The sequence below is a fragment of the Camelina sativa genome, chromosome 19 (genome assembly GCF_030686135.1).
Source record: "Camelina sativa cultivar CO46 ecotype springtype chromosome 19, ASM3068613v1".
In the NCBI taxonomy this organism is placed as follows: Eukaryota; Viridiplantae; Streptophyta; class Magnoliopsida; order Brassicales; family Brassicaceae; genus Camelina; species Camelina sativa.
Window position 1 is genome coordinate 12,942,651 of NC_141898.1, and position 22,512 is coordinate 12,965,162.

The window sequence follows — 22,512 nt, forward strand, 5'->3', positions numbered from 1 at the left end:
CTGGAAACAACTATTTAATTTTAATATAATAATAATTATTTATTTGGGTAAGAAGTAGTCCAAATTAATTTATTACCATAAATAATGTGGATAATTAAAGGAAACAAATATTGGATTATCCAAAATGGAAATAGATAACGTTAGTTTCTTAAAATTTGTTCAAGAAAACTAAAAATACTTTTGTGAAATGAAACAATAGTTACAAACAAGACGACAATAACCAATGAAAAATATCTATAAAAGGAATGTGTTCTTTTCTATTGATTTCAAAATGATTAATAAGAAAGTATTTCAAAAATCTATTCAAATTATAGATAAAAATAAATTATTATTTTAAATTTATGAAATATTTTTAATGTTTAATAGGAGATCTACTAAATTCTAATTTAGTGAAAATTCTAATTTTACAATAAAATGTTATGTTTAATTAAAAGAAATGATGAATAGTATAAATTGAAATCTATAATAATTTTACATCGATTATGGATTGAAATTAATTTAAGATAATTTAAGTAATTAGTAACTGATATTATTTTTTCGATATTGTGAAAATTATAATAAGATTTGTTTAGATTCTTTTGTTTTAGTCAGGAAACAAGTATTAAAACAAAATATGGTAAAATTTATAGTGGCGAAAATTGTGGACGAACAATTAGGAAATTTATGCAATGTTTTGGGTAAAAAATATCTTAACAATAAATGACAAATCACAAACAGATAATTAACTTATGTCATACCATTTTCCTATATATATAACGGAATATTTGTGTTTAAAGCCTAGAATATCCTTTTTTGTTTCTCAATTTCGATAGCACATATTTTTTTTTGTTCTATTTGCTAATTGAAGTAGAATCTAATTTTGAGTTTTTTTTTTAATTCTTGATTTCAGCGTTCGAATGGACCATGGAAACAGTTGTTTTCCCACCTTGTGTGTCAGTATCTCGTCAAAACTATGGTACTTTGATCTATTTATTTTTGAATTTTACGTAGTTTGTTGACTTGGTGGATTTTATATTATGTTAAGTTTGATCTTTATTTTGAATGACACTCTTTGATTGAAAGAGTTTATAAATTGATTTATTAAATCATTAAAAAAAAAGTTATCAGAATACTGAGAAGAGCAGGAAGAGCTGTTCATAGAACATGGATCCTCAAAGCAATTCATCGAGCTGTAATTATTTCTGTTACATAATGATGTAATTTGTGGTTAGTATTGAGGTTTAAGGAGATTTTTGGTATTAATAATTTGTGTGCTTTGTTTTTGTAGATGGCAAACTTTGGTTCAATAATTTGGACTTGGGAATCAAACTCATAGGTATATAATACACATAAACATCAAGATTCTCATTGTTGTTAATATTTAATGTTTTTTTTTTAATTTACTAATAATTTGGGTGTGTTTATACAGGATTAAAGGTCAACATAGTCGAGAAGCCTATGAAATTGTCTTCTTTTATGTTCAAAACGAAATTGTTTTTAATATGTGTTAATAAATCTTTATGTTCATAAAGAGAATAAATGACTAATAAACCTGAAAATTATGTACAATTCCAACTCATCCTAAGACAATCATCACACGAGAAAAAAGTATGAAAACCATTTTAAAATAGCTTGGCTGCAGTTATTAAATGCACATAAGGATATCTATATATTTGTGAGATTAGTAGTGTGAAGAATAAAGTATGTAGGTTGAAAAATGGAGTCGTAAAATCAAGAGACTTTAATTATGACGTGAAGAAAATACTTCACTTGTGATTGATTTTATTGTGTTTAGACTTATAAATAGGCAACATTTAGTTTAAGATATATATATGTGTGGTATAAAGTATAAAGTGTTTATTCATATATTTTACAAAAAAATTGTAAATTCACATTTCTTTTTCTATTTTACCAAGTGTATAATAAATGAATAATATTATTGAATGAAGGAAAAAAACATTGACTCATGGAATATCAATAGTTTTATACCCAATACTTTTGAAAATCATTTTTAAAAATTTCCATAACAGATCAGATTATTAAAGTCGATATACTTTTTTTTTTAACCATTGGGCCACAACAGGCCGGCCGATTAGCCTAATCCCTACATTCGTAGGGAGCGGGACTCGATCCCTGGTGTGATGGTGCCTTGTGCATTAATGACTTACCTTTGGCCATTGCACTAAGGTCACTTCACAAAGTTGATATTCTATATATGTAAAATTATTTAATTTGATGGTATATTATTTGTTATTCCAAAAACGATCATCTAAATGAATATGTCCAATAAAAAATTATTTTTTTTTTCAAAAAAAAGTTTAACAAAAATACTAATCAATTCTGATTATAATAAATAGATGAAAACCAAAAAATTTGAATATTTTTTTCAATTATGAATACATTTATTATATATGTAATATATAATCTAACCACGATTTACTATTTCAAAAAGTAGTATATTCTTTATATAAATTTTGGATTTTAGATTCATCAGTATCTCAAAAATTCAAATATTATCGATTTCCAAAATATTAATTCAAAATATATATTATGTTGAAATTTTGTGGATTTTGGTTCATAAGTGAAAAAAAAACAATTTTTAACAGTTAAGAATAGATTTAATGGATTAATATCATAACTGCTATGATTCTAATAAATTATATGGTGAAAGGATTATTATTTCATTCTCACACTTTTATAGCAGACTAATATTATTTTATGTTACAACTAAATATATCTACAAATAAAACCCACACATACGTGAGGATCCGAAACACTTACTTATTTTCTTATATGATAAACTAAAATATATAATATGAAATGTGTAGATTATTATTAAAACCACAGTTATGAGATGAAAATCATATCTGGGACCGGACATATCACTTTTGTTTTACTATTTTTCTGCCCTGAAATAGATATATCGTCTTTCTCTTACTGTTTTTTTAATGTCGTTATCTTTACATACGTCTAAGAAAAAACTGATAATTTTTTTAGTCTAAACCAAATTATAAACAAATCTAATACTTAACTGGTATGAGTGCAGATTATGAATGTTAACATTCCTAAAAAAATATGTTTACAAATATAACTCCACACATATGTAATATATTATAAATCTAATAGCAAACTTAGTTTTTGAAATCAATCTCGTACGTATGTGCGGGTCTGAATCTAGTGTATATATATATATATATATATATATATTTCTCCTTTTATGGCATTTTATCTTATTTGTGTACTTTGCTTAAAATAGTTCTTTTAAATGATTTGAAAAAAATGAGATATTAATTAGTTGAATCTGTATTACAACTTTTACGTGGTACCCAAATGATTTACATTACTGGGTAAAACTTCTCTGATCCAGTACAAACCATTTGAATATATATATATAAAGTTAAATTTGCTCACTTCTCCTTCCTCCACATCACCATCCACCTAATCAATTTAAAAAAAAAAAATACTATTTTTAATATTCATAAATTGCATATTTATTAATTATAATTAATAATAATAAAAATAAATAAAAAAACGAATTAACTAAAATTAAATAAATTTTAAAATAGTAGAAACAATAATAATTTCTTTTAGTAAATGATAAAAATAATAACTATCTAAAAATGAATTAAGTAAATTAAATGAAAATTTTAAAATAGTAAAAATAATACTATAAATTAGCTTTAGTAATAATGTTATTATTAAAATTATAACCAAAAAAATAATTATATTCCAAAATTTAGAATGGGTTAATGAGTTTTAGAATGTAAGTAAGATTTTATTGCATGGTGGAGTAAAAAAACAAGTTATGTAATTGTATTTATAAAAATCTAAACATGAAAATAAAATTGAAGTGAAACATTAGTTTCTAGGAAACATATACCATAAAGATTTATTATTAAATTTTACTGATAAGAAAGAAAATATTAATTACTTAACTTAAAAGTTTTGATCTAAAACAAATACATTGTAAGGGGCACACTTTTTTTTAGGAAAACTATGAAAAAAATTTTGAAAAAATAATCTATTTAAAAAAACAAAATCAATGGTCAGGAAATATAGAAAAAATGATATTCAAGCCATTACAAAAAATGGCATGTGATTGTGTAGTATGTCTCATAAGGTATATTATCAACTGGCGCTACAATTTTATAACATGATATAAAACATATATAACAAATATAACATATATATATATATATATAATCAAATGCTTTTAACCCAAAACATTGGCAAAAACAACATATTTAAAGTACACTATGTTTTTTTTAGAAGACGAAGCTGGGGTTGCATCACAAAATTAACATCTGTAAATAACATATGAGATTTTAGAAAAATGTGTAGCTTGGATTAGTGAATAGATATTCATTGTGAGGAACATTCTTGACTTAGTCTAAAATTTTATTATAGCAGATGATGCATTTGGACAACCTCATTATAGCGACATAGCAGTAAAATTGTTCATGAAACTTTGTATATTCGCATTTAATGTAAGATATCGATATGTTTAAATGGTCTCTATAATTAGGTCAACGATCGACATTGACGTTAGAACTTTAAAATTATGTTTTCATGGGATATGAATATGGAATGAACTCTTTTAAAAATAAAAGGTCAGAAGATTGTCGACAATATTATTGCGACACTAGACAATATATGTTATATATAGATTAGTAAAATAAGTACGGCATTTATATATATTTATCTTTTAATGTTCAAATTATATTCAAATTCAATAATTTTTATTGATAAAATGTTTAACTAAAATCCCACGTAAAATCGTAACTAGATATAACATAGAAATATTATCTTAAAAAATATATATGTTGTATATCACTGAGTAAAGTAAGTTATATATTTATACTCAAAAGTTGGAATGATTATATTTGAGCTCAACAATTTGTATTGATAAGAAATATTTTAAATTAAAATCCCGCGCATGCGCGGGTACAAATTGAAGTTTCATATAAAAAAAAAACCAAAGTCACATGGATCCAGTATTTGAGGGGGTAAATACATTTCTACTAACTTTCGATGAGAGTTTTTAATCATTATTGTAAGATCGTTTGGTAAATACATTTATTTTATTAATGGATTCGGAGAAAATATGCACTATATTCTTCTTCATATGATTTGATATGATAAGTTTTTTTCCTTTATACGGAATTACAGCCTCATAAAGACATGTAGAACTTTTAAATTTTTAATTGGAACTACAAGTACAACTTTTGATAGCTATCCAATAATTGTTAGCTTCCATAACAATCTAATGTCATCGGGAGGTTGTCTCGATAGCAAAGAAGATGGATTGACCACGGTTTGTCTATGGGACTTCCGTGTACAAGACCAATTTTTTCATACGTTCACCAAATCCATTGAGAACGTAAATGAGTTTAAACAAAAGTAAAGTCACGGCAAAGATTCCATATCCACCAATGCTCTTCTTTCCATCACGGAATGAAAGACACAACTATATACAAAATAATAACCAAAACTGCCAAGAAACTGATAAAGTTGACATCAGGCTTGTAGCCAAAATCATTTTGAGATAAAATCAGAAAAATCATTCTGAGATAAAAGAAATTAGTTAGTAATTACTACACGCTTATATATGAAGCCACAAAACATTCTTATATATGAAGTTAGTAATTACTAAACGCTTATATTTTTTTAATATCTTAAATTTGTATTTTGTCAAATTTAACTTTTGTTTTACTCATTTTTTTCTTATATTTTTCATAGTTTTTGCTTACTTAGTTTTTTTCTTTTGATTTATTGTGAAACTTATTTCAAGGAGAAAAAGTATAATTAAGAAGTCTCTTTGCTGCAGGTATACGTCCATGTTGAATTTCTGTTTTATAAAAAAGATGGATTTATAGTAGTATTAATTAGGGATAGAATGTTACATTTTAAAAGTAATAAAAAAATTCTATCAAACAAATATATATATATATATATATATATATATATATATATATATATATAAGAGAGCAATTAGCAGTGCTTTAATTGAGAGGGTGGAATACATTATTATGGAACTGGGTTCCTACCTAGTTTAAGTTATATAATCACAAACCACTATCGTTCGTTATGTGAAGGGAAATATTCCTTTATAAAACATTGAAATTTATTTATTAAACATTCCATCTATTCAAAGCATGAAGGGAAATAAAATGAAACTTTACACGTTTTAATTATCTTGCTTTTTATACAGTTTTTTTTTAATTATCCTATTTACTTCCAATCACTTTCACACTATTCCATTCATATTACTACACTGCACCGATATCCATTCCATTCGATACCTTCATTTAAGATTATTATGCTTAATCGTTTAAATCAATATTTAAGAATATTTTAATGGTTTAGGTTTATAGGAAAAAAAAAAAGGTTTATAAAAATATCGAAAATATGAAACATACACAATTTTTTGGACTAATTCCAAGAGAGGATTTTTGGACTAATTTCAAGGAAATAAAAGCATTGGCGGATATGGAATCTTTGCCGTGATTTTACTTTTGTTTAAAGTAACTTTTATTCTTTCATAAACGCTTAAATTTGATTATAAAATTTATCGTTGGCACAGAAAAGTATAGACTTGATCCGACCTCGATGGGAGAGCAAAGTTATTGGGTTGAGGTTGCGTTAGACAAAGGATCCCTCTTAGAATCGCAGCTAGAAATAGGAAAGGGATTGTCTCTTTGGTAAACGTTTAATATTCATGGATTCCATCTAAATGTGACATAGATGTGGACAGTGTCCACTACAACGGTAATTATCTCTTCAACCCCTCATTCATATTCGTTTTAGTTATTTTATTTTTGGGCAAATATCTCTATTATATTATTTAAACAACTATTTAAACAAATAATCTTACTCCCATGTGGTATATTACACAAAATGCCACTATATTTTAATATAAAATATATTAACAGAATCTAAAAAAATTGTATAGTTGTAACCAAAAAATACTAACCCACTTAAATAACGCTTAAACAGAAAAAAAACAAAATCTTTTTATTAAATTAAAAATATATATACATTTGAATCGTATATGGATTTCGTAAAATAATAGTAGATAAGTATTTCTGCTAGCCACTAGCTATAATTTATAATTTTTACGAATTGGCATTGTTGGAGCAGTGACATTTCTCCCATATATATACGATTTATTTGACAAATATATATATATATATATATATATATATATATATTTTCTATCATGTGACATTTCTTTGGAAATTATAAAACTTAACAGTCCAATGATATATTGACGCAGTGACATTTCTCTCATATATAATTTTTCCATTGGAACTATTACTTCTAATCCAATTTTTAAAAACAAACGAAATCAAATATGATTTTTCACCTGTTCGTTTGACCATTATCCCACCAAATTCGTATGTCCAATGATTAATTCAAAATTTTAAATGATTTTGCATCTTCCATCAAAATCTTTTTAACATATCTTCAACAATCATACGAACTTCCTTAAAAGTAACTAACCTTGATTTTAGCAAGTATCTATTATTGAGGTGCACAATTAAACGAGAAAATATTTTAGTCCTGAATTATAAGCAAATGAATAAAGCACCTAATCTTCATAAAGTCTTTCATATTTCTATCACAATAAATAAAAACTGCAATGCGTAACTAACAGAATTAAGAATTTGTACATGAAAACATACAAAATACATTGAATAAATGATTTTCAAATCTTTTCTACACGAATATTCATTCTTAAAGTTCAGTATATTGTAATATTCCCTATTATCTATGTCGTATGTTCTAACCTAAACCCACAACTATAGAGCGATATATTCTCTTCCAGTGTCAACCCAAAAATTCATCTCACCTCATACTCAACTTACAAGCAAATAATATTTGATCTTTTGTTTCACTTAAAGTTCAAAAAAAATGATTAGTCCGATGGCTCGACTTATCTTGCTGCGATGGCTCGACTTATCTTGCTGATGTAAAGTCATTCAAAAGCAGCTGGCGTGTTCATTGTTAAAGTCCTCAATACTTGGAAGCAATATACTACTCATTTACTTCATTCAGTTTTCCATGAAGGTATATATATATATATATGTATATATATAATCATTTGTTGAAATTTGGAATTTATGTGGATCATATGCAGGTGTGAATATGCAGATATGCCTAGAGCTGCTTCAATGGTGTGTGATATGGACATAGGGCGTGACTTACTAACCAGGTCAAATTTTTACCAAACTTGAACAATTATAGAATCCAATTCTTCAATCTCATCCATTGAAATTTACGGAATACTGATGTGATTTGCTAAACTGTTGCAGTTCGAAAGATGACCTTAAGTTAACTATTGTATGAGAGAATATATGAGAAAAGTTAAACATAAGTGCAATCTTTTTTCTTACAGAAAAGAAATGTGTAAATCTAGAAATCTCTCTTAGATATTTATTCTTATTATCTCTTTTATACCTTGCAGGGTATATGTGACAAAGGTCGTAGTTATGCCCCAAAAACTCTGAGGAAGCTTGCAAAAGTGCAACACCTATATTTTCAATTTGCAGGAAACTTAGGAGGGAAGATACGTTGAGATAATAGTATGTGACATAATATTATATCTCACATTGTTCTTTTCATCGAATTAAGTTCAACCCTTTACTTATATATATATTTATCTAACATAGTAACAGTTTGACATCTTGGCTGCTCTGCATCCAACTCCAACACCACAAATTATATTATTCTTTGATATTTACCCACTCGCGATTGTGGGAGTTTTTTTGAATCTTTGCATTTCCCCTTATATTTATATTCGTATATATTCGTATATATTGCAAATTATTATGATATTGCAAATATTTTCCACCAGTAAGACACTGGTAAACTTTCTCTTGCTGATCTGTCATTATGTGATTGCTCACTTATTTTTATGGGTTTAGCGATGGGAATGCCCTAAGGCAGATTCCCAAACATCTTGCATACATGTTTCATTTTATATATTCTTCCTTTGTGTGATGCATTGATTATCAAAAAATTTAATCCCTTTAATTATGACTGCGTTATTAATGTCCGCTTTTAGTATAGTTTTGCATAAATCGTTGTTATATGTCTGAAAATATGAATTCAGTCTAGTGCGTTTTTTTCAATGAGGCTCCTCTTCTTAACATTGTCACGCACTTGGCCGATCAACGCCTTCAGTGCCCATCTTTTATCATCTATATGGAAGCAACGTTGTCGGTAACCGCCCTGTTCGTTTGTTAGATCTCAAACAGCGACAGGAAAAAAAATAAAAGGCCCATACTAAAAAGTTCATATGCTTCTTTTTCCATTGTCGTTGTTATACTGAAGCTTTTTCTAAAATTTCAGAGATACGCGACAGAAAAAAATCTCTCACGGTCGCTGGAAATTTTATCATAAGATCTCATAACAATATTACTGTCATGTTGGTCACTGTGTGTCGCTGAAGTCGTTTTTCTACCATTAAAATAGTCTAATGTTTCTATCATGCATGGTCGCTAGTCGAGCGACTAACAAACGAACAGGGCCAACATCTCCAATTTTAGTGGGTCGCTCATTTTCAATTATGTCAAAAGAAAATAATTAGAAAACTAATTCATTAACCAAAAGTTACATATTATTCTTAGCAACATAATGATTAGAGAAGATCATAATTTATAATAATTCTCTTTCCTATAAATTAAAATAATTATTTTATTAAATAGGTAGATCCGAGAGCGATATCCGATGCTTCTTTTTGTCTAGCTCATCCTCCACCAGGAACTTTGTAAACTGTGACAAGACATTAACTGAAATATGTATTAGTGCAGATAAAAATGATGTGAGTCGAGAGAATGATTCTATTGACACTTAGGGCATTTCCATCAATATATTTAAGCAAAACGAATTTAAGCAAAACTGCTTAAAACATATTTTATTATTAATTTTGAAAAATAGTTAGCTTAAGAAATTCTTAAGAAACTTTTAAATTTCATTAGTCCATTAATGATTGTTAAATTTGGGGTTCTTAAATTTTTTTTTTTTCTAAATTGTTATAATCAATACAATAAAACCATAATGTGTTACTTTCCTTTTATGACACATCAACTTCTGTCTAGAAGCATATGTTTGAATACAATAAAAGGACAATATGTTACTTTCCTTTTATGACACATCAGAGTGTTGAAGCATGTGTTTGACACGTTAGTAAAAATCAACAACCTATCAAATTATAATAATTAATACAGGTCACCTTTTATCTTTCTTATGTGGACAAAGCAAATCAAAAACGTTTTGTAACACTGCATTTAATCAATTGCTAAATTTATGTTCTTCGTTGCCGTCATACCAACCTTCGACCACTCTCTCTACCAATCGTTAGTCGATTGATCGATTGCTTGTGGTGGATTTCACAACAATGGAGTACGTAAACCCAGAAGGTCTTCGATTATATGTCGCCGATTCAATGAGGTATGTTTCCCATCTCTCTATTCCTTGTCTTTGTTTGCTGATTCCTTGTCTTTGTTCGATTCAACGATATACTTATATATGAACACAAAAATTTCAACTTTGTTTTTAGTTCTGCTGTTTTCGAGATGGGCAATACCAAAGTAATTGCAGCTGTCTATGGACCAAGAGAGGTTCTTGATTTGACCTATAAAGATTGGTGCTTTAGTTGTATATAATCCAGTGAATTAAGCCATTTGGTTTATTTCTGTTTATCTTGGTGAGAGCATTTTATCTCCAACGGAGAAGTCAAGTTGCATATCTAATCTTAAGCTGATCGGAGATTGGAAAGTGTTGGTGCACGCAGATCTGCTATATTATATTGCTTCACCACACCACCCAACGTCCAAAGAAAAAAAAAACTCATCTTTTTGAGTCCTTTGCACGATCTCGGAGAAGGAAAGAAAAAACACCGACCTAGAAGAAAATGATTCATCTTTTTTTCTGAATTCGCCAAATAAAGTCTTTGTCTTTGGAAAAAAAAAGTCTTTTACTTTTTCTATTGAATTAGTCCTCAAAACAGGTGAAATTATTTCTTGGCTTTTTTCAATTTTTGGTTGAGATCATTATGATTCTGTTCGTGTAAGCTTTTTTTTTTTTTTTTGATTTGGTAATGTGAATGTTCTCTTTTCAGTTTTGAGTTTTTATTTATTAGTTTTGGAATTGGGATTAGTTTTGTTGCATTTTATTTACACAATCTTATTTTTCAGTAGAAACGTAAAATATGGATCTTGTGCCTATTTCTTTGTGGGATTGGTGATGTACTGATGTTTATGAGAAAAGTGAATGCTTTAAAATGAAGCTTTGCTTTATAGGTTTATTCATTTGATTTTTTTTTTTTTTTAAAATATTAGAGAATCCTTGAAGCTATGTTGCATTTATGACATTGTTTGCTTACATTTTTCGAATGAATTCTCTGTTTTACAATGTTGTTGAAGTTAACTTATTCTCTCTGCTTTTTTTGTGTATCAGCTTTGTTCTTTTGATAACCAAGATCCCCCAAGTCTGCTCAACTAAATTTGAGATCTTTCTATAGGTATATGTTCTTTGCTTTTCATTGCTAATAACAAACAAAAGACTCTAGTTGTTGGCATCTTGCGGTGGATTGGATCAAAATATTGTTGCCTGCTACTCGTTTATCTTATGACATTTCCTATTTTTAGTTGATCTTTTGTGGCTCAAAGTGAGTTTTAATTTAGTTTTCTTTAGAGGTTCTTGTGTTTAATCTCTTCACTGATCTGTTTTTTTCTTGAGTTGTAAACTCTTTAAATCTTTTCTTGTTTGTATATGTATGAAGTAATGATTATGTTTAGTTTGGTGTCTATGTCTTAAATGATGAACAGGTAGTTGTCTCTTTTTGGTGTTATTTGATGGACGAAGATGCTGCTGTGATAACATTTGGAACGCCTGAAATGGTGAATAAGGAAGAAGACGGTTGTAGCCCGAGAGGAGACTCTACAGGGAAGGCAATGGCCTCAAAGCCTAAAGAGAAAAAGATTCTGAGGTTGACTAAGTTTGAGTTTCTCTTCGAATTGTCTCTTTGATCTGTATCGTTAAAGAAACAGAGGAGGACGAAGATGACGTCGGGGACGAGAATGCCGGCATGGAGGGAGAGAGAAAACAACAGGAGGAGAGGGAGACGACGGAGAGCAATGGCAGCTAACTACGAGCTTCCTATGCATTGCGATAACAACGAAGTTCTTAAAGCACTCTGCATTCTGCAACGAAGCTGATTGGATCGTCGAGCTTGATGGCACCACTTACATCAAGGTTCGTTTTTTTCTCCAATCCGGATCTCATTTTTTTTTTAATCTCTGTGCTTACTCAGATTCAAAACAAGAGCATGCATTGGTATGTATATGCTTTCCTGAGTTGCCAGAGTTTCTGCAGGAGGTTTTCAACTATGTGACAAGTTCCCTTAATTGATAAATAAAGATGAAGATCGAACAAGAAGGAGAAGAGAAGTGTATTCGGGAATCGGAGAAGGAGAAGAGAAGCTGATGATTTGTTCAATGTGTTAATAAAGATCTCGACTTTGTTAACTCGATCCTTTATCATCTTAATTGCTATTCCGTCTGGTGTTATTGACGCGATTGGATCATCTGATAACGATAACGTTGTTTCTATCCTCGGCTCTTTCGATAGTCGTCTCTCTGCTCTTGAAAAGGCTATGCGTCCCACTCAGGTTTGTATTTAGTTAAGAGTTGCTTCTCTGATTGTTTTCATATTCAGATCTGGAATTAAACATATCTATCTCCCTCTCTATGGAGAGTTTGCTGAGACTTGATCGGATTTTGGTTTGACTGTGTGTTTTTTGAAATCTCTCAGATTAGAACGCATGCTATAAGGAAAGCTCATGAGAATATTGATAGGACTCTTAAGGCTGCTGAGGTTATTTTGTCTCAGTTCGATCTCCTTCGTCAAGTTTGTTGCTTCCCCCCATTTATGTGAGATTTCAATGATTTGATTGTATTCAAATCGATCGTTATAAATAGATAGTTCTCGAGCAGAGGTTGGATCGGTATGTTATTCACCAAGTTTATTAGTCTCACTCCCAACAGTTTTTTTTAGCATATGTTAGATTTACTATTTTTAGCCAACCTTGGTCCAATTCTTGTCAATGCTAGGCAGGATAGGAGACTTGGCACAATACGTTTCATTCTACTACACTCTTTTCAGCTATCATTTGGTGGGATTACTGGTCTTTAGAAATGATATCTTCTATATTTAGTGTGTATAACTTCCAAGTGAATTAGGATGCTAATCTTTTGCCGGATAAACTTATTTTTCGTCTGTGAGAGGTCCAAATGCCGTTGTTTTTAGCTCTTACTTTACATCCTCGTTAAAAAAAACATCAATAAAAAAAAGAAACAAATACAACAAATCAAAACCGCACAATAAATCATTCACAAAACTATTCACAAATAAGATGCTAAAGATATAATGAATCTCTAATTCAACACAAACATACAAAACAATACATAATAAAAAGAAAAATAAAAACATACACACAATAATTAAAATTACACAAAAAAAAAGAAAAAAAATACACAAAATCCTTCCACGGCATAGCGCGGGTACTATCCTAGTATAATTAATTTTGTTTAAATTTGTGTTGAGTCCTGGCGAGATATTCCTGTTCAAGAATGTGTTGGGATCATCTGAGTGTTGTCCAACCAAGTTCTGCTTCTGCAACTTGTTCTGCAGCAAACACACAAATCAGAAAATTAGTACATAAGCTATTAAAAGGAACAAACATTTTTTTTTTCAACCAAACATTAGTTAAATTAAAAGATAATTCCAAGATTGTTTTCCAAACCGGAAAATAAAAGTTTACAAATGAAGTTTCAGAAATTAAAAATTTTGAAGAACAGGCGAAAACAAACTTTTAAACAATCAAATTAAGATGCTGAAACAATCCTCAATTTCGAAGAACAATTCATTGAACCCTAATTTCAATCACAGCAAATAACCCTAATTCATCACCATCTACAAATGAAATCGGAGATTCTTACCAAGGGAAACTGATTGAAACATTATTGAACCAAACTCTCCTATTTGGCCACTTGAATCGTCGCTGGTTCCACAGGCGGTGGAGATAGGAGACCCACAATGGTTCAAGTGATGAAGAAGCAAAATCACGTCATTCTACAAGTGATCTCCAGGCAATCCAAATGGCAAGTCTTTCAGAAATTGAGAGTGTATAGATGTCCACAAAAACAAAATCCTTAAAACAAGGTTCACATTGAAGACAAGGTTAAACGATGCGCAAAACCAGTCAGGCTAGTACAATGTTGTGTTTGCAAATATTCTCTATGCACGTCTCAAGTTATTTATTCGTAATATGTTTTATAAGTCTTTGGCTTTCATGATAAATATTACTTCTTGTTAATGTAGAATTTTTTTTATATTACTCTGAGCCTTTTTTCAAGCAGCTTCACATCAACTACATAAACGTTAACATTAGATCCATAATTTTCTTGTTATCTGAGTGAGCAAAACATATTTTTATCTCTTACAAACACTCTTAAAAAAAAGACATCTTCTAGATGACAGAAGGATAAGTACGTAAGACTATGTATAAATTGTAAAATGCGTATAATAATCTGTGCATGGCTTCCTTCAACTCTTTTGCACAACTTTTATCGGTATCTAGTTCACGTTCCTGCTTTTCCATTAACAATTTGTTTGTATCAAGATCAGTTCCGAATTCCTCACCAAAGTCCTTGAACAAAAACATAATATTACAAGAAAAAAAATCTATACTAGAATTAAATGTGTTTTGGAAACTATTACCATTGAATTAAATGTCAATAATTATTTAAATCCATATCCAAACAATATTATTTAATTTTCTCTACTATCATTATGAAAACTCCTTCACATTATATATATATATATATATATATATATATATTAATCTCTAGTAATCACATATCCACTAACAACCTAACATTAATCATCAAGAGCGGATAATCCAAATAATTTTATTAACCAATAAAAATCCAACAATATTCCAAGTAAATAACAAATTCCAACATCCTACAATGTTCTATCAACTCAACATTAGCAACCTAACAATAGGAAGAACACAGTCAATTAAGCCTTTAGAACATACTCCTCCTCATCGCCTTCATTCACCACCACACTTTGCCTTTACCTGCACCACAAACACAAATTGAGATGCATGAGTATTGTCATAAACACTCAGTAAGGCAATCCTCCCATCTACTGGGCTATAAACACAAGCAACTGAGACTCCAATGTTAAGCAACACAAACAACACAAACAAACACATCAAACCAAGAAAAACAAGTGTCGGATAAAGTTGGTGTCCAACGACACCAGGTTGGTGTCGACCGAAATTGCCTCTCATTGTCGATCGACACTTCTACTTGGTGTCGACCAACACCTACTTGGTGTCGATCGACACCGACTCCGTAGTCGCGATCTGCTCGAAGCCGAACGTCAAATCTCCGTTTCAATCCATCTCCAATCCGTCCCAAACTCACTCAAAAGCTTCAGGAACCTATGGAAACCATAACACAACCGACACAAGCAAGAAAAACGCCACAACAACATAGAACAAGCAAAACAAAAGAGATCTCAAGCTTAGATCAGCCATGGTCATGCACTCACCTCTTTTGCAGGAAGATCTGGCTCAAAAACGATGGATCCAACACATTAAGAAGCTTCTCCTTCGTTCCCAGAAAAAGCATTCCCTTCCACAGCAAAAGATCTCACCAAAACAGCCAGAAACAATCCCAAAAACCTCTCAAGAACACTCTCTAACGTTTCTCTCCTTTTTCTCTCTCAACGGCGACCAAATAGCTTTTCCCAAAACTCTTAGTCAACTTTCCCTTTAAATACTGAAACAACCCGACCCATTTAAAAATAATAATAATAATAAATATATTATAAACTAGTGGTTCCATACCCTCTAGCCACCTAACCATAAACACACAACAGCGGAATAACCAACATATACCAATATCCAATAACCAATAATCAAATAACCAATAATCCAAACATCCTGAAACAAGGAACCAACAATCCTAAACAACATTCTAGGACTCAACTCTAACAACCTAGCAAAGCCAGACAACAACCAATCGAGTCCCTAAAACATCCTCTTCTTCATCACCTTGATTCCACGATCACACTTTGCCTTTACCTGCACCACAATACAGGAATTGAGATGCATGACTATTTGATAAACACTCAGTGAGGCAATCCTCCCATCTACTGGGCTATAAACACAAACAATTGAGATAACTCTAACCATCAAGCAACAATAACCAAACAAATAACAAAACAGGGCAACTACATCGACCGACACCAACCAATGCATCGACCGACACCAACTGGGGTTGCATCCACCGACGCTTGCTTGCATCGACTGACGCATGCTCGACATCACACGAAATCCCTAATTGCATCGACCAACGCCTCCACATAACATCGACTGATGCTCCTAGGTCAAAATTCGCCGTCCTCGCAATACATCGACTGACACACAAAATGCATCGACTGGCGCACGTGCCGAGCATCATTTTTCCGCAAAGCTTCTCGCCGGATCTTCGTTCCTACACCAACAAAACTAGATCCCAAGCAGCAAGAAAGCTTCACAAAGCCCTAAATAACATTCTAGCAAGCTAAACAATACATAAACAAGCAGATCAGAGGAATCTCAAGCTTAGATAAGCCATGGTCATGCACTCACCTTTGCCAAAGACGATTCTGACTCTAAAACTCAAAATCTACACTCCTAGCAAGCTCCTACAACGTTCTAAGCCTCATATCTCACAAGAACAACCACCAAACTCCAAGAATCTCACCAAGAACACTCAAGAACACTTCCTCTATTTTCTTTTTCCTAGAAACGGCCAAACTCGGCCAAACCCTCGAGTTTCTGCTTTTATAAGCGATTCCAGGGTTTTCCCTAACCCCAAAACGCAGCGTTCAACTTAAGTCGAACCGCACAGAAATGGTCTTGCATCGACCGATGCACATAATGCATCGACCGATGCACATAATGCATCGACCGATGCATCCCCTAAACCGGGATTCCGGTTCGCGGATGTTACAAATACATCGGGTTAGGGACTTCAATTGAACCAAACCGAACCAAAATGACAATTAAAACAATCTGCGCGAATCAGAAATTGTTGGTGTCGATCGACACTCCCCCTGGTATCGATCGACACCCACTCCCAAAATACTCAATTTGGTTCGCGGATGTTACACCTTATAACCAAACACAATTAAATTATTTTAAATATCCATATATATAATATTTATGTAATTAATATAGATATTTATAAGATTTATTCCAGATTTAAAGTTTTTTATTTTCCTATCATCTTTGTTTGAATTTAATTTAATTGTTGTGAATCATAATATAGTACATAAAGTTAATAAAAAGTATATTTTCTGCATATATTGTGATTTAAATTTTTTTAAAACGGATATATATTACTAAATTATTAAAAAAGTGTGTATTCAACATACATATATAGTAAATTTTAAAATTTTAAGATTTTTAAAATATATAACTAATATATATATATATAATGTTAGTAAAAATTTAAAATTATGAATATTAAAAATATTAAAATTTTTAAATAACAAAGGCGAGTTATATTGCATGATGAGTTATATATATGACGGGACGATTTTGAATCAATAATAATAAAAAAAAATTAAAATATCATTAATCCGATAGTTCAATAAGGGTAAATTTTTATTTTAAATTTTTTAAAAACACCAATGTATGTCACACTTAATTAAGATTGTGTTAAGCAAATATAGTTCCACGGTATATTGAGAGTTTAATTCGAGTTTTAGTTGAACTGTTTAATATAATCGTATATAGTAAATTTTAAACTTTTAAGAAGTTTGAAATATGATAATTGTTATATCTAAACTTAAAAAAAAAAATTATGAATATTTAAACATATTCAATTTTTAGAATAACAAAAACAGGTTATATTGCAGGATGAGTTATATGACATGACATAGTTGAATTGATAAAACTAAAAAATAAAATATCATTAATATGATATTTCAATATGAGCTAAATCCTCATTTTACTATTTTAAAAACATCAATATAAAATATATCAAAATCAAACTGATTTAATTAAAATTGCTAATAATATGTCACCATGAAAATTTTGGAAAAACAAAAAGTTTGTTATAGACTTATAGTAATACACTAGATACGGACCTGCGATATACTGCAGGGAATTTTTATGCTAATACTTTATTAAATTATATTGTAATTATGTTATGATGTTATATTATAATGTTACACATACTATACACTAATGTTATAATAATATGATGTTATAATAATGTATATATTATATATAGATATCGGAATTTTATATATTATTATATAATGTATATACTAAATTTACTAATAGCATTATGGTTTGTTTGGCATAATAATATAATAGTGTATAGTATATATGTATATTCGTAATTGTTAGTGGATAATTATTTTTCTTACTATGCAGTGGTGGTCAATTTAAAGTAATTTGATTGGACTAAGTGGTCAAACAAAAGTTATAAATCAATAGAAACATCAAAGCATATAATAAATTGATATAACCATTAATGTAAACGCTGGAATAAATCTTTAAAAGAAAATAGTAAGAAACACACTTTGTGTTCTATTATAGAATATAGAGAATCAAAAACCAAAGCAAAACATTTACCACTCTAATAATCCCATAGAGATTGATGCTTCATCATAAGAATCATACACCAATCCATGAATTGTTCTTTAGTCATCATAGGATTTTGCAGCTTCGAGAAATTTAAAAAGCAATTTCAAATTGAAGATCCTCTCTCTCACCGGTGAGAGGAATAGCGGCATGTAATTATAACCACTTCTGTAATTACGTACCCACTGTTTGGATTTATTATCCCATGTGAACCATGTTGAGCCCTGATGAAAAACCAGACTTTCTTCAAAACGGTTTGAATGATTTAAAGAAAGCCAATCAGATAACATGAAATCAGAATGAGTGTTTGATATTTTTTTAACAGCCATATTGATGACAACTATTTAGTTTGAGGAATCAAACGTGAATTATATAATAAGCTGATGAGTATCATGGCCGTATCAAATCTTCTGTCAATTATAACAATTATGACAATTAAAAATCACAATTTGTGATTTGGACAGATATGAAACTGATTATCCGCAGTGTATGCGAACTGAATCAATCATATATTAATAATTACAAACATTCCCGTAAAATTAGTTTTTGTAATTTTGGTATCTTACTACGTATTAAGTAAAACACCACTAATAACGAACTGTATGCCTTATTAACTCATGATAGGTTTAACTCTATAAAATATAGAATTCTGTAATATTAATACAATTACTCATTATAATATGTACAATTCTGATATATTAATATATAACAACGTAGAAATAAGATAAGTAACAGTTGAATAAATCTATTTGTGAATTAATAAAATAAAACGGCAAAATAAATTAATTCAATATAATTGTTTTGGAAATATTTTCCAACGATTGTACGATATCATGACTACAAAGCAAAATATAATAAAACAAAAAACTAATCCATTTCTGAGATATCCGGATTCGGAAACACTTTACAAATCCCGCCACAGCTTTGTATAATCACATTCTTCTCTCCAGAGAAAAATCGATGAATCATCCACCATCCAAGTGCAGTAAACATGTTTATACGACCATGCTTCCTAAAGTTTGCATCGAATTCAACTACCGTTTTAGACAGTGCCTCACAGTGCAGGATATCATTACTGGTGTAAAATATAATTAATTAAAGTGAGAATATAACAAATTGGAGAATTAAAGTGTGTTAAATAAGATGGAGAAAATTAAAGACAGATGACTTACAATTTATCTTTCAAACAGAATGATAGACTTTGGGTATTGGATTTGTTTTTCAACTTTCCAACAGAAATGATCTCACCTATCAAATCTACAAAAGAAATAAATAATTTAAAGATAAATATCACTGATGTTTTAAAATAATAATAATACCATATAATCTCAAAGTATAGGAATAAATATTTTATGATACTAACCGACCAATACATCAGTGTTGACTGTATCCTCAATGATGTAGGCGAAAGGGGTATATTGATTGAAAGGAATATCACTCAATGGTAAAGAATTAGCCATCACAGTTTGAGGCAGAATTTTAATACAAAGAGGATGAGTTGTAGATTTGATAGGGTCAGGGTTTAGACAAACTTCAAAGGTTGTGAAGATTTTCCATTCACCCTCTTGGATCCATTCCTTGAATAATGCTGCGTAGTCTAGAGGAATTCTGGCCTCAATACGTGTTCCCTGTGTGACAAACATTCGAAAACATAATTACCAAATAATAAAGATGATTTAGAAGTGTAAAAGGCAATCGAAAACTTACACTGGAATCAATCAAAATTAGAGCCAATACAAACTTCGCAGATGATAAATAGATTTCATAAAGTCTAAGAACTTTAACACAAATACGCCAGCCAATAATTTTTTGTAACAAAGAAGAAATCATGTGGAACTCATTCATTGCCGGGAGTAAAAATTCACGAAGTTTGTATGGTAAGTAAAAGGAAGATTACAGGAAAATTAACTTTCAGTTTAGGTGATTTATATAGCTTTACAAACGACGCAATATATTGACAGTGTTCATGTTAAGATACGCAGTTGTGTCTTGCGTATCAAGTTGATAATATTTAGTTGCACATATTTAGAAGATTCATTATATATTGTGTATATTGTGTAAAAGGAAACTCTCCGGTATATGTAGACGTTGTACCCATTCAAGATCAATACAAGAAAACCTTTTCTCATACTCTGTTTTCTTGACATGGTATCAGAGCTCTTTTAGGATAAATTCAAATACTGAAACCTAAAGTTTCGATCCTATTCTAGCTGTTAAGATGAACAACAAAGAAGAGAAAACGTTGGTGGACAGATCTCAGACAGATGCTGCTGAGGTGAAGATGGTGACATCCAGAAGAACTATCTCTCCTTACGATCTGTCGCCGAGTGACAATCCAGGTTGTGTCATCTCACAACCTCTTCTTCGTGGCTCAAACTACGACGAGTGATCAGCAAACATACGTCTTGCGCTGATGGCTCCAAAGAAGTTTGGTTTTGTAGATGGGACAATCTCAAAACCTAGTGATGACTCCACAGATCTCGAAGACTGGCGTTGCAACAACGTGTTGGTGGTGTCATGGATCAAACTCACTATTGATCCATCTGTGAAAACAACTCTCCAAAGGGTGGAAATCGCTAGAGATTTGTGGGAAAATATTAAGAAGAGGTTCTCTGTGAAGAACGGAGCCAAGATTGGAAGAATCAAGGCTGATCTGGCGACGGCACGCCAGAATGGGAAATCTATTGAAGCATACTATGGGTACATGACTCATATTTGGACGACCTTGAGTGATTATCGACGTCCCAAGACCTGCAAATGTGGTTTGTGTATCTGTGAGATTATTGTAGAACACACCAAGGAAAGGGATGAAGATCGTGTGTATGAGTTCCTTCAGGGGCTCGATGAATCTTATGCACAGCTTCGCTCAAGTCTCTATGCTCGTGTACCTTTTCCAACGCTTGATGAAGTATATAAGACACTTACTCAAGATGAAGATAGCAGAATGATCACTGTTGCGACAAAAGGTCGTACCGATGGTGTAAGCTTTGCTGTTCAGACTACAGCTCGTGCTAGAAGAAACAATGGAGACAGACCTAGAAGTGGGGGTAATGTTTGTAAGAGTTGTGGTCGTACTGGACACATGGCAGAGCAATTTTTCCGCACCATTGGTTATCCACCATGGTGGGGTGAACGACCTAGGACCCGGGAGAACTCAGTGTCTTCTCCAACACCTGCAATCCCACAAAACAGAGCAGCTACCTCTGCTCTCGCTGTGAATACCACGAGTTCAAGTCATTCCGCTAATGCAGTTGTTGATGCAGACCGTGTTGGGTTGAGTGGGATCGATGATGGTCAGTGGAAGCAGCTTGTAGCCATGCTAGAGGAACGCAACAATAAGCCACGTCTCTCAGGTAACGCTTTCTTTGAAACTTGGATTTACGACACAGGTGCATCGAATCATATGTTTGGTCGTATGGATTATCTTGATGAGATAAGTGATATGAGTCCTTTGACTATCAAGTTACCTGATGGACGGTTTAGTGTGTCACGTAAGCAAGGAACAGTAAGCTTAGGTAGTCAGATGCAATTAAAGAATGTATTCTTCGTGGATGGCTTGAAATGCCATTTGATCTCTGTTTCCCAGTTAGCTCGTGATAGCGGATGTGTGTTTCAAATCACTCACAAGCTGTGTGTTGTCCAAGACCGCATCACGAGGATCCTGATTGGGGTAGGGGAACAGCTTAATGGACTGTACTTCTGTCGAAGGATGGAGCAAGCTAGTGCAGTGGAGCAAGTCAGACAAGGGGCTCCAAGTTTGTGGCACAATTGCTTGGGACATCCTCCTTCTTCTATTATCTCCAAGTTATCTG

At 31.2% G+C, this 22,512-nt stretch overlaps 2 protein-coding genes across 2 annotated transcripts; one reads left to right on the forward strand and one right to left on the reverse strand.

Moving 5' to 3' along the window:
- The first annotated feature begins 10,381 nt into the window (after nt 1-10,381).
- On the forward strand, nt 10,382-13,250 carry LOC104766286 (uncharacterized). The gene is made up of 5 exons (XM_087501099.1): nt 10,382-10,434; nt 10,544-10,604; nt 11,814-11,974; nt 12,412-12,655; nt 12,799-13,250. The coding sequence occupies exons 1-5, from the start codon at nt 10,382-10,384 to the stop codon at nt 12,919-12,921; spliced, it is 642 nt and encodes a 213-aa protein (XP_087357225.1). The 3' UTR covers nt 12,922-13,250.
- Nucleotides 13,251-19,567: 6,317 nt separating this feature from the next.
- Nucleotides 19,568-20,545, reverse strand: LOC147920491 (uncharacterized). The gene is made up of 4 exons (XM_087501100.1): nt 20,408-20,545; nt 20,064-20,328; nt 19,873-19,957; nt 19,568-19,775 (listed from the first exon to the last, which is right to left on the reverse strand). Exons 1-4 carry the CDS (start codon nt 20,543-20,545, stop codon nt 19,568-19,570), a joined length of 696 nt encoding a protein of 231 aa, XP_087357226.1.
- Nucleotides 20,546-22,512: the final 1,967 nt, after the last annotated feature.